The 16,786-nt window shown below is 40.0% G+C and overlaps 1 protein-coding gene across 1 annotated transcript in view; it reads left to right on the top strand.

Moving 5' to 3' along the window:
- lrba (LPS responsive beige-like anchor protein) overlaps positions 1–16,786 on the top strand; it is a 218,394-nt gene that overhangs the window by 16,479 nt on the left and 185,129 nt on the right. Inside the window, exons 2-17 of the mRNA XM_044113800.1 lie at positions 3,696–3,927; positions 5,814–5,914; positions 6,680–6,775; positions 7,768–7,889; positions 9,044–9,170; positions 10,092–10,211; positions 11,255–11,401; positions 11,533–11,730; positions 12,463–12,596; positions 13,481–13,589; positions 13,707–13,859; positions 14,496–14,664; positions 15,084–15,163; positions 15,789–15,851; positions 16,209–16,306; positions 16,396–16,488. Coding sequence (XP_043969735.1) covers positions 3,696–3,927; positions 5,814–5,914; positions 6,680–6,775; positions 7,768–7,889; positions 9,044–9,170; positions 10,092–10,211; positions 11,255–11,401; positions 11,533–11,730; positions 12,463–12,596; positions 13,481–13,589; positions 13,707–13,859; positions 14,496–14,664; positions 15,084–15,163; positions 15,789–15,851; positions 16,209–16,306; positions 16,396–16,488 — 2,042 coding nt within the window. The remainder of the gene's footprint in view (positions 1–3,695; positions 3,928–5,813; positions 5,915–6,679; positions 6,776–7,767; positions 7,890–9,043; positions 9,171–10,091; positions 10,212–11,254; positions 11,402–11,532; positions 11,731–12,462; positions 12,597–13,480; positions 13,590–13,706; positions 13,860–14,495; positions 14,665–15,083; positions 15,164–15,788; positions 15,852–16,208; positions 16,307–16,395; positions 16,489–16,786) is intronic.

The raw sequence follows: 16,786 nt of genomic DNA, 5'->3' as shown, positions 1-16,786 counted from the left end.
CTCAGCTCCGAACTCCTTCCTGTTCTCAGGTGGTGACAGAATGCGTCTGAAATGATCCCCATCATCACAGCTTCCCTTCCTCTGGTTGCCACTGCAGTGAAACTCCAGCATCAGCAGCCAATTAGCCCCCAGTGTGTCGCCCTTCAGTCAGCCCACCGTGATGGATGAACGACTCGGGCGCCGCATCAGGGTCATACATCACCTGCTGTGGTGAAACGGCACCCAGAGGCTGGGGGCTGTCCACCACCAAGTTACTAATACAAGTGTTTGTCATGTCTGGATGAGTCGCAAAGAGTTGGACACAAAATTGTCATCAAAAAACAAGTATAAACAGTGCAGATAAGTTTATGATCAGTTTTAGCAGACGGTGATGGCCTAAATCGAGTTGTTTTTTTTTTATGTTGAGCAACAGATTTGAGTGTGTGAGTTTTCACCTTTGAAGGACTAGACAGATCCAATGCCAGCTTGTTTTGCTATTGAAACATATGTAGTGATGTTTGTTGCATTGGGGAAGTGGTGTCGGTCCTGTCTGCCTTGTGCCTGGTGTTACCTTGGGTTTTACACCATGCGGATTGTTTTCTTTTTTTGTTTTTGTTTTTCTGTTGAGTCTTAAGTTGTTCAAACTTTGGTTTAACATGATCAAAATGGGGGTGGGTTTAAAGATTGCAGTATTTTTTTCTGCAAAAAAGTTGTTTTGTGCAAAAAAGTTTTTTTTTTCTCTTCAAAAAAGTCTCACTATTTTGAAGAAGTGAGACTTGATGCAGTCCGCCTACATCTCCTTCCTGTACTGTCAGAATGATTCTAATTACAACAGTGTTTAAAGCAGCTCCATTCATGAAGTGCTAATTAGTAGAAAGTTGTCCCAGGAAACCAACAAGATGCACAGACGTCTATCAAACAACTTTTTATTAAGAGTGGACGGGTTCTGCGACATTTTCAACGCATCATTCAGGGACCCCTGGTGAATATAATTTGCTTTTTAAAGTTCTCACTTCTTCTGATTTTATTTTTTTTTTTTTAATTCAAGGAAAGGGTTAGTTTTTGCCTTCAATAAATGTCAGTTTCATTTATAGTTGACATAGAGAGCCTTCTTTACAGCCAAACTTACATCTTTTCATTTATGTTTTAGTGGAGGTTTGTTCAGATAAAAGTATTAATATATGTTAAAAAAAACATCAGTTTTTCATTTTGCAGTTTTCAATTAGCCTGAATAGGAGCTGACAGACTGGCAGTTCTAGACCAAACTTTACCAGGAGGTGGACAGTCTCTTCAACAAAAGTATGAAACGAAATAAAAATATTTCATCGTTTAACACAAAGTGAGCTGTAGAGCAATTATGGCTCAATAGCTGCAGGTCTCAGTCCCCTGGTTCAACAGATGAAAACTGAGATTAGTCAATGGTTTCTGTTAGGGCTGGCTGTTAAATCTGTTTTATCAATTAATAAAAGTTTGGAATGACTGACACAAAAGTTACTTCTTGAAAATATTTTTCTGTCATTTGTAATTTCTCTCTTTTTAGAAGAGAAACAGAGACCTGATCTAAAAAACATAGATTTTATTTTTAAATCATATCAAGTCTAAGCCACAGTTTCTGTTCTAGCACATATCATTATTGTAAATGAAGTTGGTTTCATGTTTCCAGTCCATGTCACTTCAGTGTGTTGGACTGTTAAGGTGTTGCTCCACCCTAACATCACCGGTGACCCTACAGAACGGCTGGGGGACGATTTGTGACCGCCATGACTAAAATGAAAACATGCACACAAAATTAAAGAGACGCTGAACACATTTAAGGAGCAGAAACTAATTTCCCTTATCTTTTGAAACGTGTTCATATTTTAAGATGATGTGGTTAGGCTTTAGATAACTGTGTGACAGGAGCGCTGCGGTTGTTCAGGAATGGATTCAATACGCAGAAAGGAATTCCTTGTAGCTGAATATTTATCAGTAAAAATCAATAAATGAAGATGCTTTCTTTCTAGAGATAAACTATTTCTTTCCAGATCTTCCAATTGCAGCAACAAGAGTAGCTTCTTCTGTCATCCTGTTTGCTCCATTAAATGAAACCTTCCTGTTGTCACATGAGTGGATTCTGATCACATTCTGACCGTATTAATTTGACATCAGCGTTCTTATTTCCCTTATCGTTTTCTATTAGCAGGGGCAGATAATAAAAACGTCGCCGTAGCTATTAAGCCGTGACAGATGATGACATTTATAGCTCGTCCATTTCATTCCAGACACTAAAGAACACCACTTCTTTGCAATAAGTAAATCACTGTGGCCCTCTGCCCTGATACAGCTAACTGTACAGTTCATGTGTCGTAGCTGTCGGCTCTAGGGTTAACTGGAAGAGAACAGCTGATCTGGAAAGTGAAACGTGTTCCTTTTTTATTCTGATGTCACGTTATTAAAAAACATGATATGGAGAACAATGCGTGGTATGAGTGGAAGGTTAACATCTCTGCTGCAGTTGCGTGCTTCCTCTTGATCAACCTGAGTGCACGCCGCTGCAGCCCTGAGCGCTGTCTGACAGGCTGCGTCAGCCGCTGTTAGCGTCCCAGCTCCTCCTGCAGGAACAGCAGAGGGCCGAGTTCTGCTCACACTTTTTGTTGTCGTTTGGCAACAAGCTTATCGTTGATGCTTCTCGTTGACCCCGTGTCTCAGAAGCTGGGTTTCCATTACAAATGTGTGCAAGTACTTGTCTATATTCCGATAATATAGACAAAGGATCGGAAAAAATACAACTGCGGTGTTTCTACTAAATAAGAAATAAAATTAAAATCACATGTGGATAAGCTTGTTCACGTGATAAGTCAAAAAATTATAAAGGTGACTGATACAAACTGTTACATGAGATATATCCATAACTTAGCCGTGGCGCTAACTCTCATTAACTATCAACCAATCAGGGGAGACGTCGGCGTCTTATTCATACGTTGGAGCAACAAGCCCCGCCTACTCGGGAGTGGCTACGTATGTGGCATTTTGGGGAAACTGTAGTCGGCTGGAAGAGCTATGGATTTAACACGTTGGAATGAGAAGTTTTTATAAAAGTTCTCACAGTGATGCTGTAGGAGATCTGGTGGCGCCAGCTGAATATTGTCTGAAAAAACAAACAAAAAAACCCTTCATCCTCCTCCTACTACTTTCTGTCTTCTTTGTGTTTTTTTTTTTGCCAGTAATAACTAGGGGCGCCGTCTAACAAAACTAGTACCTAGAAAAAGTAATACCTTTTTCTTATATATATTGCGATAAAGTTCTAAGTCCCCATCACCATCCCTATTTGAAACATCCGTCTGTTGATCATGTGACTCGTGTGATTTGAAGTGTTTTGATATGACTTAAGAACTCTCATCGTAGCGCAAAACCTCTTGATCAAAAACAATTTCTTTTTCAGAATGTTTCATTACATGACTTTATTTTTGTAATTTCAATTTGCGCAATTTAGTGGCTAGTGGAAACACAGTTATTAACTGTAGTTTGCTGCAAAGTACAAATAAAAATGGGCTTTCTGACCTTAATGCACGACCATCTAAGCACTGCTTTGGAGTACACTGTTTTTACAAAAAATAATTGTAAGAGTAGATTTTCCTCTTCCGTCTCTCTCATAGCTGTTGGATCAGCAGTTTTATCAGCAGACCAGGCAAATGTGTATTTATGTATTTTTTCTGTGTGTGTGTTTCCGTCTCCAGCTGGTCGGCGGTCAGTTTGACCTCGAAATGAACTTCATCATCCAGGAGCCAGAGAGCATTTTGTGCATGGTGGAGCTGCTGGACAAGTGTGAGCCCACGTGTCAGGCCGAGATCTGGAGCATCTTCACCGCCATCCTCAGGAAAAGCGTGCGGAACCTGCAGGTGTGCACTGAGGTGGAGCTCATCCAGCAGGTGCTGAACAGGATCTCCACCACTGACAGCATGATTGCAGGTATTGGGGAAAACGTCCTTTTATTTGTTATTGCTACGTTTTCACTTTCACTTTTGGCACATTGTCGTTCAATCTGGTGAGCCCTTTTAAGATGCAAATGAACAACAAATACAGTTCCTGTTATGAATAAGAAAATAAACATTTTATTGCCTAAAATAGAGGAAATTTCTTCAGTTGAAACATATTTGTAATGTCAATATGTGAAAAGCTGAGGCCTTTCTGCCTGCCTTGAAATCAATACAGTGTACTGCTGATCTGATTATTTTTGGTTTACTGATTAATAACTGGATAGCAAAAGGTTCTGAATAGATTATTTTTCTTTTCTTTTTTTTTTTTTTACAAAATCCGAATCAGGTGAAGATAAAACTGGTTCTATAAGAGTTCTGGGCGGAATGTGTTTATTTTCTTCATATTTTTATTTCAAAATGTGTATCATTTTCTAGTTTTGTTATTATGGCTCTGGTTGAGTTATTCTTCCAGCAAATGGCCTTTTTCGAGTCTGTAAAAACACTTCGCAGTGTGATGTCACGCGCAAGATCCCAACCTCCATCTCGCTGATGACTAAGCGGACGATGATTTCCATTGGTTCTAGCTGTCAGGTTGTCAGCATAACACGCTAAATCTTAAATGTATGGGTGATATTTAAAAGAACACGAGACGGGTTGTTTTGCTACCGATTGTCAACACTATGTCAACTAGATAGTCAGAAAAAAAATAGCGAGAGGAGGAAGCGGGTCAGTTATGCTAGCTTGACTATGACAAGTTGAACATGTGGATGTGCTGTAGAATTTGGTATTTCGGTTAAATTAAAAAAATAAAAAATAAATGAGGCAACCTACACACACACCAACTATGTGATGGATCATCACTAGAGCAGGTGTTTAAACTAGCTAATTAACATCCACTCTGTTCAGTTACTGACATTCTGTGTGAAGACTGCTCACAGGTTTTGGTTTCACATTAGGCTGCACTGCGACCCACACACGGCTGTTAAAGATTTTTTTAGCAATTTGTGTTGCTGCACCTTAGTGATGCTCCTGTCACAAACAGTGTTGCCTCGGGAGGTGTCTGTGTTTTTAGATGTAGGGTGAATTAGTTGAATACAGTGTCAGTAAAAGTTTTGAGCTGAACCTCAGCGGAAGCAGACCAGTGACCCAGATGAGAACGCTGGCTCAATAAAATCCAGAACCGGACCGACTGGTTGGAGTTTAAAGTCCACCATTTGTGGCCAGGGAAGCACTTTACTGTCTGAATAGTGCTGCAGGATTGTGTTTATTGAGTCAATAATTCCCCAGCTCCTCTGCTTGAAGTGTGCTGCAGCTAAGATGCATATTTCACCTGAAGCAGCTAAAAACACAACCTCCCACCGAGGAGCCAGCGGAGTAAGATTTGTGGAATTCTCGAACAAACTTCATGATTTCCCCTCCACCCCCCAGTTTGTGACCTAATGCCCTCACCCTCCAGTGCTGCATGTATTGATTGATGGTGCAGTGCTGACTGAGTTACAGTGTACAGTCTCAGTCTCAAGTGTCAGAGCAGCATTTTGCACATCTGCAGATCCAGAGGGAGTCCATTTTGTGCTCAGTGACCTCTGTCCAGCGTGAGCAGCTCTGTCCTCCAGTGGTTTAGTCACATCAAGCAAGGCTGATGAGAAATGGAGTTTCCTTAAAGCATAGCTAACAATCAACCACTCACGTTTCTGTCACTACAGACTACATTCATTCATATTTACATATGGTAACACTTTGCAGCTGTGTATTCTATAGATCTGTTATTATTGTGACTATGAAGCCTCCCTGTATTTTCATCAGGCCAGGTCTAATCCTTGTTCATTTCCAGCTGTAAACCCCATCCTCTGCCTTGTGTCTACCTTGTGTGTATTGCAGACCTGCTGGTGGACATGTTGGGTGTGCTCGCCAACTACAGCATCACAGTAAAGGAGCTCAAGCTTTTCTTCAGTAAGCTTCAAGGGGAGCAGGGCCAGTGGGTGAGTCAGAGTAATAATGTGGTGATGTGCTCAAAATGTTTAAACGATGTTCTATAAAATCCATCACCTTATTTCTGTTAGATTGTCCATTAGCTTCCACACAAGACCTTTTGTTGTAATTATGTTGGGAAACCAGAGCAGGTACAGTAGCTTTAACATGACTGGATGTTTTTAGGCAAAGTCTTTTCCTGTCTGAATTACAGGATCTTAAAGAAACTCAGTTTGAGTTCAGATGATTGATTGGATCAATTCTAATCTTCAGCAGGTTCCAACGCCACTTTTTAACGACAGCAATACATGAGTGTCTGGATTGAATGTTTGGGCCTTATTGAGAGGGACATTTAAGCTAAAATGCAAAAGTTGTGGACTTGTCTTCTACGTCCTTGTGGCCAAGTTAATATGCTTCACTATTAACTTTTTATGAAAATAATTTAGCTTAGAAAAAACAAATTAGGAGCTTCTTTTTAATATTATTTTAATCAGAATAAACTGTGGAGCTAATTAGAAATGAAAAATAACTAATATGGTATTTTCTTTGCGATAAGTACTAAAATTTTAAAGCAGATTGTTGGATATTAGCTGTCCTGGCAAATTATGGCAGTATTATGTAATTTGTTGACACATTTTGTAGCACAATCAAGTAACTATGTTAGCTACAAGTATAATAAGAATGTTGTATCAAATGTGACATTAAAAGAAATTTGATGTCTTAGTTTAACTCTTTGACAGAGTGATAGTAACTCACAGGCCGGTTTCTGTCCTCAGCCGCGTCACGCCGTGAAGCTTCTGTCGGTGCTGAAGTTCATGGCTCACAGGAACGGTCCAGACTCCTTCTTCAGCTTCCCTGGGAAGAATGCAGCTGTGAGTACGCTCCACACACAGATGATGAAAAGTTTGTTTGTTGTGAATGACATATACTCACAAACGAACAAGGTAATTAGTCCAACGTTTAGAAAGTACAGCGGCTGTAATTCACCACAGCAAAGGTAAATAAAGGTAAAATAACCCGAACAGGTGATCAACTCAAAACCACTCCTACCTTTTTACTCTCTTTCCCTATTTGTTGTTTAAGCACACCTGTTACCGTGGCAACCGCCTGCGCCCCACAGGACAAGCAAAGATTACATTAAAAACACAACATTCAGTCCGTTACGATATCAAGTTTCCAGGCTTGATATTTATTTCTGAATTATTTATCAGCGCTTCCCTGAACACAGCGATGGTTGATTGACCAGCTGTACTTGGTGCTAGAGTGGCTAACATGAGTAACAGTTTAGTCCAAAGCCTTTTCTGCTAAAATAAAATCTTTAGTGTATGTCAGATACAGTACACATTGCATATTGATCTGTTTAGCTAACGTAAGACTGTGTAGCAGACAGGCTACAAGGTGTAGAAGTTGTATCAGTGCTGCTATTATGCTGTACTTAGCTAATGGGAAACATGTGTTTGTGAGACGGCCACCCATGAAAGAATGGGCATCAGCCAATGAAAAGCGGCCCCTGTGGTAAGATCCATGATCGACAACTCTAAGACCCGCCTCCTGGCTCTGATTGGTTGGTTCTAGTTGGCACTGGGAGAAGGCAGAAAGGCTTTTAATTAATTTTTTTTCTCTACAGATCATCTGACTGATGTATATTGTCACAATAGGGTGACGGTTTCAACAAACGTGTAAAAAAATATTTTTTTATTAAGTCACATACTGCAGCTTTAAGGATCTGGATCTTGGTTTGAGGTAGATGTGGCGGCCATACTTGGACTATAACAACTGGAGGGATTTGATCATGTTGACCCAATTTATTGCTTTTTTTTGTTTCTCCTGCTGTTTACATATATTGATCTTTTGATTCCACCAGGCTATAGCTCTACCCCCCATTGCAAGGTGGCCGTACCAGAATGGATTTACGTTCCACACGTGGATCCGAATGGATCCTCTAAACAACATCAACGTGGATAAAGACAAGCCTTATCTATACTGGTAGGTGATGGTGACTCCTTCTCCTACAGCTGCTGGGCTGAATAAAACTGCATTATCATTATTATCACCTTAGTGGAAACCATGATGCCAGTTCACAGCCCCAACTATCACACACACTGAACCAAAATATAAACACTTTAGTTTTTTAGTTTTTGTTCCCATTTTGTCATGAGCTGACCTGAAACATCCAAAGCTTTTTTTTTTTACACACAATAGATATATATTTCTCTCGGATTTCTCATCCATCTAGCTATGTTTCCATTACAGATGTGCGCAAATCTTTGTCAATATTTAAAAAAAACACACACACAATTTCACAGTTGATGTGTTTCCATTAAATAAGAAATGAAATGAAATAACATGTAAATAAGCTATTTTATGTGATAATTCATTAGAAATTATGGCAGCAATGGTTATAAACGGTTTCATGAAATACATTGATAATTTAGCCAATCAGAGGAGATGTGGACGTCTGATTCAGGCATTGGAGCAACAAGTCCCTTTTACTTGGGAGTGGTTATGTATGCGGTGTTTTGGAGAAATTACGGTCGACCATTTTACAGAAGAACTATGGTTTTAACACAATGTAATGAAACTGTGTGAAGTTTTTCACAGTTTTTATGAACTGTGTGAAGCTGAAAAAGCTCTGGTGGAGTCAGCTGCATATTGTCTGAAAAAAACAAAACTAAAACAAACCATCATCCTCCTTCTACTTCCTGCCATCTTGTTTGATGTTTTCGCCAGTAGTAACATCAGGTTGTTGATGATGTGACTTGTGTGACGCAAAAAAGTTGTTTACATTACATTTTGTGAAATCCATATATTTTTGATATGACTGAAAAACTACCTCAACCTAGTGCCAAGAACCCTTTATCAAAAACGTTTTTTTTGTTTTTTTTTTTAAATTGGCATGTTTCCGTTAAACAAATCTATTTTCGTACTTTCAATTTGCGCAATGGAAACGCAGTTAATGTGAGTGAGCATTTCTCCTTATAGTGGAATAAGGAGAAACTCTTCTCCTTCTCCTTATTTCTATTATGAGTGAAACTTCACAGGTGAGCCACATCACGGTCCTGATTAGACGGCAGAATTATTGCTCAGTGCCTGAGCGCCCCGCCTAACATTATGTGTGTTTTCCATTCATCTCGTTGCAGCTTCCGCACCAACAAAGGCTTGGGCTACTCTGCACACTTTGTGGCCGGCTGTTTGATAGTGACCTCATTGAAGTCAAACGGCAAAGGCTTGCAGCACTGCGTGAAGTACGACTTCAAACCACAGAAGGTACGGAAGGAATCCCACTGATCAGTCTGTCATCTGCATAACAACGGTGCACCACTTTGAGACATTCTGGACAATTATGGAGCTGAGCTGAAAGATTGTTCATATTTAATACAACTGACAATTGAGACCATTGGAAATAAGAATTGAAAAAAAATAAAATAAAACAAAAAACAAATCAAAGGCCAATCTGTCATCCAAAGTTGTTTTGACAAATCCTCTTGAACTTCATGACTTCACTTCCTGTCAGATCATCCAGCTGAAATGAATGGAATTACCAGACTGCCTCTACATTGCACAAAAACTGCAGTTCAATTCATCTTCTTTCTATATTGCCCATTCACTATATATTGTCCACTTTACAAAACAGTAATTTCAATTCAATCTTGCATACATTCTAATCAATCCTAGTTATTAACATTGCATTGAGCTCAATTAATTATTGAAAGTAGTTTGTAAAGTTTCTGTCTTAGGAAACCCAGCAGAGCATTGAGCCATTGACTTGCAGCATACCAAGCATGGACGAAGTAACAGTGGGGAGGAAAAACTCCCCTTTGACAGGAATAAACCTCCAGTATAGACACAAAAAGAAACAGAAGAACTGATGTAGGAATATTTGAATGAATGCTGCTCCCTCCTGCACAGACATCCGTAGAGCAGAATGTGTGTGAGGAAAAGCAGAAATAAGGATAATCCACAAAGCTAACTTTAGTTGATTCAGACTATAGTTCTAAAGTGTCCAGGGCATTACCTCAGTGGTTGAACAACTACAAGAAGATGAGAAATAAGTAGGTGAGGCGATACCTTGAGGGGAACGAGTTCTGATGGAAATGGGTTAATGAACTAGAACTGTCTGCTCGTCCGCTGTGGTCAGAATATATCGGGACAGAGCGGCTGATGTGTGACGTGTTGTCGTTGCTGCAGTGGTACATGGTGACTCTGGTTCACATCTACAATCGGTGGAAGAACAGTGAGATCAGCTGCTTTGTGAACGGAGAGCTGGCCTCCTACGGAGACATCGCCTGGTTCGTCAACACCAGCGACGTAAGTGGCTCTAATAGCATTAACCACGACAATACTGATTATATTTATGCTAATAAAGTTAGAAGAACAGCAACATGTCCAAGCAATCAAGCCGTTTCATTATAATCACATTTCACTGATTATAGTGAAATAAAAGTAACAAAATAATGAAAACTGAAATTGAGAAAACATTTTTGTTAATTGAAATAAATAACTTTAATTAATGGGGGAAAACTATAACTAACTTGAACTATGTCGTGTTTAGAAAACTAAAACATACTGAAATTACAAATATAACATCCTTCTATTTATCAGCCTTTCAAAATGATAATTTTTCCCCCCCCTCATTAGCAGTTCATGTCAGCAAAGTACATCACTCCATTCTCCTTCTGGCAGCTCTTACCTCAAAAAACTGACGTAATACTGTCATAAACATGACATAACACACGTCCTGAACATGCAACTTTTATGTTCATCAAGCTTCAAGGACATAAAACTTCATGAATGTTTACGACTGTTGTCATGAAGAGTCGTTCAGTAAATGACGAGACTTTTAATACGAAGTTGACTCTTTTAGTTTTAATCCAAGTTTTAATGAAACTTTGCAAAAAGAAGTAATTATTTACCAAATAATGCTAAGTTGACACTTTTTAATTCACTTTCAATGCAATTTTAATGCAAATTAGCATAACAATTGTTATTTATGGAATGACACTTCATGACAACATAAACATTCATAAAACCTCCTTCATGTTCATAGCAGGTGTCATGTCATGTTTATGACAGTATTATGTCAGTCTTATGCACATCATTACTAATAAAACTAACTGAACTAAACAAACAAGAAGTCACAAAGAAATTAAACTAAACTGTAATGAAAAAACAGCAAAACTCTATTTGGACATCAGGCTCCATGTTGAACCAGGCCTGATTATTCTCAGCCCTCCTGCTGTTGGTTCACTGATGATCAGAGGCAGATCAGCCAGCAGGGATTTTCTTGTTTTAACCCTTTATCTTCTACCCCCACCCCTCTGCTCGTTTCCCCGTTTCCCCCCCCCCCGCAGACGTTCGACAAGTGCTTCCTCGGATCGTCTGAGTCGGGCGACGTGAACCGTGTCTTCTGTGGACAGATGGGCGCCGTTTACCTGTTTGCAGAAGCTCTCAGCGCCGCTCAGATCCTGGCCATCTATCAGCTGAGCCCCGGCTACCAGGTTCACACTCACACACACTGATAACTGCAGAATGTGACTGAATTCGGGGAGATGAAAGAGACCAGCGGAAAAGACCCGTTGGAATCGAATCTCCTCTCATTTCCCTCATTTTATTTTTTGCTGTCACTCAGGGAACGTTCAAACACAGGGCGGAGAGCGACCTGCTGTTTGCGGAGCATCATAAGACGCTGCTGTACGACGGCAAGCTGGCCTCCAGCATCGCCTTCACCTACAACCCCTGTGCCACGGACGCCCAGCTCTGCCTGGAGTCCTCCCCGAAGGACAACGCCTCCATCTTTGTCCACTCTCCACACGCTCTCATGCTGCAGGTAACCAGACACTCCCCTTTCAGCTGGGGTTGGAATCACAAGAAGACCCATTGTTGGGATTGAAGCTGTTAGAACCTGTTCATGTGGTTTCATTCAACACACACATACACGCATACACACACTCGGAATAAAATATGAATGACTCTGTGACCCATTTATTCGGTTTTGTGGAAATGGGAAAGTTTTTCAGCACAAGTTCTGTCAGGATAGACAACCATAATGACACCAATTCGTTTTTAGCCAATAACAAATGTTTAAATATTTAAATACTCACGGTGGGTAGAATAACCAGAAATGTTACTCAACAGTACTGATACTTCATAATAAAATTGCTAAAAAATAAAATTAAAAGTGGATATGCAGAGATCAATGTTTTAACAGCCACTTGCAATTTCCAGTTTACTCTGATGTCTGATTTCAAAGTTCTTTTGTTTAGTCCAGTTAAACGTACCAAACATTGGCCCTAAAAAGAAAATAATATGCACCAGGTCTTCAGCTTTATGGCGCTTGTGATATTGGAAAAATATTAACATTTTGGTGGGAACTGATGAAGGTGAAACTGGATTATTGTTGATCAAAATTTATTGTTTCGACTTTTTTTTTTTTTTTTGAGAAATGAAACACAATGTGGCAACTCTAACCTCAACACTACTGCTGTCAGCACTGAAACTTATGGCTTTCACATGAATTCAAAAATATTTCTGGTAATGCTATGATGTGTGTGTGTTGTAGGACGTGAAGGCTGTGGTAACTCACTCAGTGCAGAGTGGCATCCACTCCATCGGTGGCGTCCAGGTCCTCTTCCCTCTGTTTGCACAGCTGGATTATTGGCAGCCCTGCAGTCAAGAGCCCGACACATCTGTCTGGTAAAGATCTCACAACCTGTTTCTCCTCTCAGTTTGCTCAGCTAAACAGCTTTATGAGCAGGTTGAGATTATTAGTTGTTTGCTTCAGTTTTGCATGTCATTAAATTCTCCATTCAGAAAAAGATCTGGTTTTACTAAAACCTTATGGCTGCGAAATTAATTTTTCCAGCAGTTTATATAGTTTGATCTAGAGTAGGGATACACCAATCCACTTTTTTCACTTCCGATACCGATATCTGCAGTTTATCGGTGGACACGATGCAGAAGAACAGCACTGAATTACAAATTTATTTGCTAACTCTGCACAGCTTCATAAGCCTGATCAAACACGTGAAAACAACACAACTTTGATTGGTTCAGTCAGTGCAATTAGGAATGAAACTTGGTGAGATGTGTAAACAACAAACAGTAACAAACCCTCTTTTAAATGGTTCAGAAAAGGCAATTAGGAATTCTATACCGATTCAGATATTTATGTCTGATCTGTGCATCTCTAGTCTGTCAATCAATCAAGTTTATTTGTGCAGCACATTTTAGCAACCAGGCTGTTCAAAATGCTTTACATTATAAAAACACAAATTGCAAAGTCATAAAAAACACCATACAGTCAACAATTGAAAAAAGAAAAAAATGGTAACATTATATTTTGATGAGTGCCATCACCAGAGTTACCAATACACATCAAATATGTTGGTCAGTGTTGGTCTAAGGTCTGTCTTCACAACACTCCAGTCCAGGCTGCCTTCATGTCCCATAAGATTTGTGGGAAAGCTCACAATAATCTGTGAGCTTTCCCAGCAACTCATAGATTATTGTCTCTATCTAAGCTGCTGTCTGTCTCTCTGGTATCCTGTCTCTGTCTCTCTGTGTGTGTTGGTGAATAGCTGCACGCTGCTGTCCTTCATGATGGAGCTCTTGAAGAACTCTGTGGCTATGCAGGAGCAGGTTCTGGCCTCCAAGGGCTTCCTCGTCATCGGCTACACGCTGGAGAAGGTGACCTCTCAAAACGTCCGGTCCTGTCCGTGTGATGTTTTCCCATTTAGCCTTACCTTTGTAACAAGATCCAGTTGAAGCCCGGTTGCCATGTTTTCCTCCATCTCTGTGCTGCAGTCCTCCAAGGTGCATGTAACGCGGCCCGTCCTGGACATTGTCCTGGCCTTCTCCAGATACCTCAGCAACCTGCAGAACGGCATCTACTTACTCAAGCAGCTGTGCGATCACATTCTGTTCAACCCAGCCATCTGGATCCACGCCCCTGCCAAGGTAACACAACCACAGCCATAATATCCACAGCTCCTGTTTTTACAAAGCTGAATCAACTCTGGAGGTGGACTAGTCTCTGAGGTACACCACGCTGATGAGCTGTGAGCTCAAAGTTCTTCCTTTTTATTTCCATGGCTTCTTTTATAGCTTTCCATATTTTTTTAGTATAAGACCAAAACATTTTTGGGGAAACATGCAGAAGCTCCTGAGAGAAGGATTATTGAGAAATGAAAAAATCATAACTGTAGTCTGACCTGAAAAACGTTTCGCATTTTGTCACATTGTATTCACAAATAGACTTTGATTTATTAGACCAGCATAAAGTAGAACCAATGCTGTATTCATTATCATTTATTTAAAGATGTCTTATTATGTAAAATGTTTTTGAGCTTTACATTGTGTTATAATTTTATTCTCTCATTAAAAACATACATGGAGTGTTACTTTGATTATTTCATGCATGTTTGTGAAATTCTTTAATCTCCCCTGGAATTTTATTTTTATGATTTCTTTTATCTAATTCATTTATTACTTTGTTTCAGCTGCGGCTGGCGTTAAAGTGCCTTATAAATAAAGTTGATGATGATGATGATGATGATGATGAAAAGCATGTTACAAGTTTCCTGATCTGTGCAGGTGCAGCTGATGCTCTACACCTACTTGGCGACAGAGTTCATCAGCACGGTGACGATTTATAACGCCGTCCGCAGGGTGGGCACCGTGCTGCAGGTCATGCATACCCTGAAGTACTTCTATTGGGTGGTCAACCCCCACGACCGCAGCGGAGTCGTACCCAAAGGCGTCGGTAAGACCACTTCCTGTTCTTTTCTTCTTCTTTGTTTTCCTGCGTTTGCTTTTAATGTGACTGTCATCTATGAAACAGGAGAAAACGCTCCAACAGCTTGTAGAATCTCATTTAGGAGCAATAACCAGAAATAATAAAGTTCCATCTCGCCTCAGCTTCTCATGCTACTGCAGAAAACGTTTCTGTAGTCATTTTACTAATTGAACTGTTGCTACTAATGCAGAAGTTTCTCAGTTGCTTTAAGGTTGAGTCACAGAGAGGCTAACAAAAATATATATTAAGATTTATTAAGACGAACATATTTCAGGTTATTTTAATTCTGATTAAGGAGCTGTGGCATGTAAAACAAATTTTCTTGTCGCCGTTAAAACAGACATTCAGAGGAACAGACCCAGTTGATGGTGTGTTTGTGTTTTCAGACGGTCCGCGGCCCAGTCAGAAGGAGATGCTCTCTCTGCGAGCCTTTCTGCTGCTCTTCATCAAGCAGCTCATTATGAAGGTAAGCTCATTTTTAGAGGCAGCATAATATAATCATATAAATTTGACTTTTACAGCATTACATCATTTTATGAAGGTGTTGCTTCGTAAAAAACATACCTGGAGTTTCCTTCTTTTTTTTTAATGCATGTTTGAGAAATCCTTTAATCTCCATGGTAACCATTCAGCTGAGCAAATCCTCTGGCTGGACCTGGTCCTGCCTTTGAGGATGTAGTTCTGACAGGATGTAGTTAAGTCGTTAAATTACTGTCAAATTTCTTTTAAGTCATGTTTGATATGTATAGCGTTTATTTTTAACACCTGAAGTTAACTTAGTTACTTGAGTGTGTTGTAAAAAAGCACTATGTACCTGGAAAATGCATAATACCGCCCTTTTAATAATCGGTTCATAAAATAACCGACTATTATTTTTTTTCTTAGGTTTTCTGATGACCGTGTATCAGATCCCACAATAAGAAAACCCCATATACTGGTTCTCTAGTGAAAGTTGTTTATTATAATTGAATATCTTGGAGACTGTCCTTAAAATTTAGGACAAAGTTGAATAAAGTCTTTTATTCACCATTAAACAGATTCCTGCTGAGGACAGGCAGGTTCGGTGTAACTCAGGTGTGGATTTGTTTCAGGATCATGGAGTGAAGGAAGACGAGCTGCAGAGCATCCTCAACTACCTCCTCACCATGCACGAGGTGAGCAGACAACGACTTGACCACCAGATGGCGACATGACACTGCTTCAGCCTGCAGCAAACGTTCACTGCCACTACAAGCTTTCTTACTTGATTTTAATATTTAAATTCTGCTTGTTTGCATATTATATCTGCTTTTGTTTATTGTTAGGTTACAAAAAAGTAAAATAAAGATTAAAAAGATGCTCAGCGTGATGTATTGGAGGAATTAAATACTGTTCAAAAATCAACTTCAATGAATCAACTCTGTGTTATTGAACATTTTGCTGCTACTGCAGGTGTGATTGCAGGTATGGGTAAGTGATCAGGCAGATAGACGGTGGTGATAGCTTCAGCCTGCTTCCTCTCTGTTCCTCAGGATGAAAACCTGATGGACGTCCTGCAGTTGTTGGTGGCTCTGATGTCTGAACACCCTGGCACCATGGTCCAAGCCTTCGACCAGAGAAACGGAATCCGGTGATTACAGACCCTTTTACATACGAGATTAAGCTAGTAAGTCTAGGCTCGTTATTATTTATTTAACGTTATTTAAAATGTACCCACAGGGTTATTTATAAGCTGCTGGCCTCCAAAAATGAAGGGATCAGAGTCCAGGCCCTGAAGGTCATGGGCTACTTTCTGAAGAGCTTATCAGTGAAGTAAGTGTTTCCTCCTCAAAATGTCCTCCTCTCCTCTCTGTTTCCTCTTCAGTGTTTCTTCCTCTCTTAAGCGTTTCCTCCTCTGTGCTTCCTCCTCTGCTTTTCTCCAAATGTGTTACAGTCTAAGTAGACGCTACAGAAAATGTTGGTCTCATCATGACCTCTACAGATAATCCATTTAGTTTAGTTTAGAGCAAAGTTTGCTCCAGAAAACTTGCTAAGCCTGGTGGTTGGAGGGCTCGGCAGTCATTCATCCAGCGGCCCGTCGTGTTTTTGAGTTTAAAAATATTTAAAGTTG

This window comes from Gambusia affinis, linkage group LG04, assembly GCF_019740435.1.
Source record: "Gambusia affinis linkage group LG04, SWU_Gaff_1.0, whole genome shotgun sequence".
In the NCBI taxonomy this organism is placed as follows: Eukaryota; Metazoa; Chordata; class Actinopteri; order Cyprinodontiformes; family Poeciliidae; genus Gambusia; species Gambusia affinis.
Note: the sequence above shows the minus strand (reverse complement) of the source record. Positions and strands in the feature narration are given on the sequence as shown.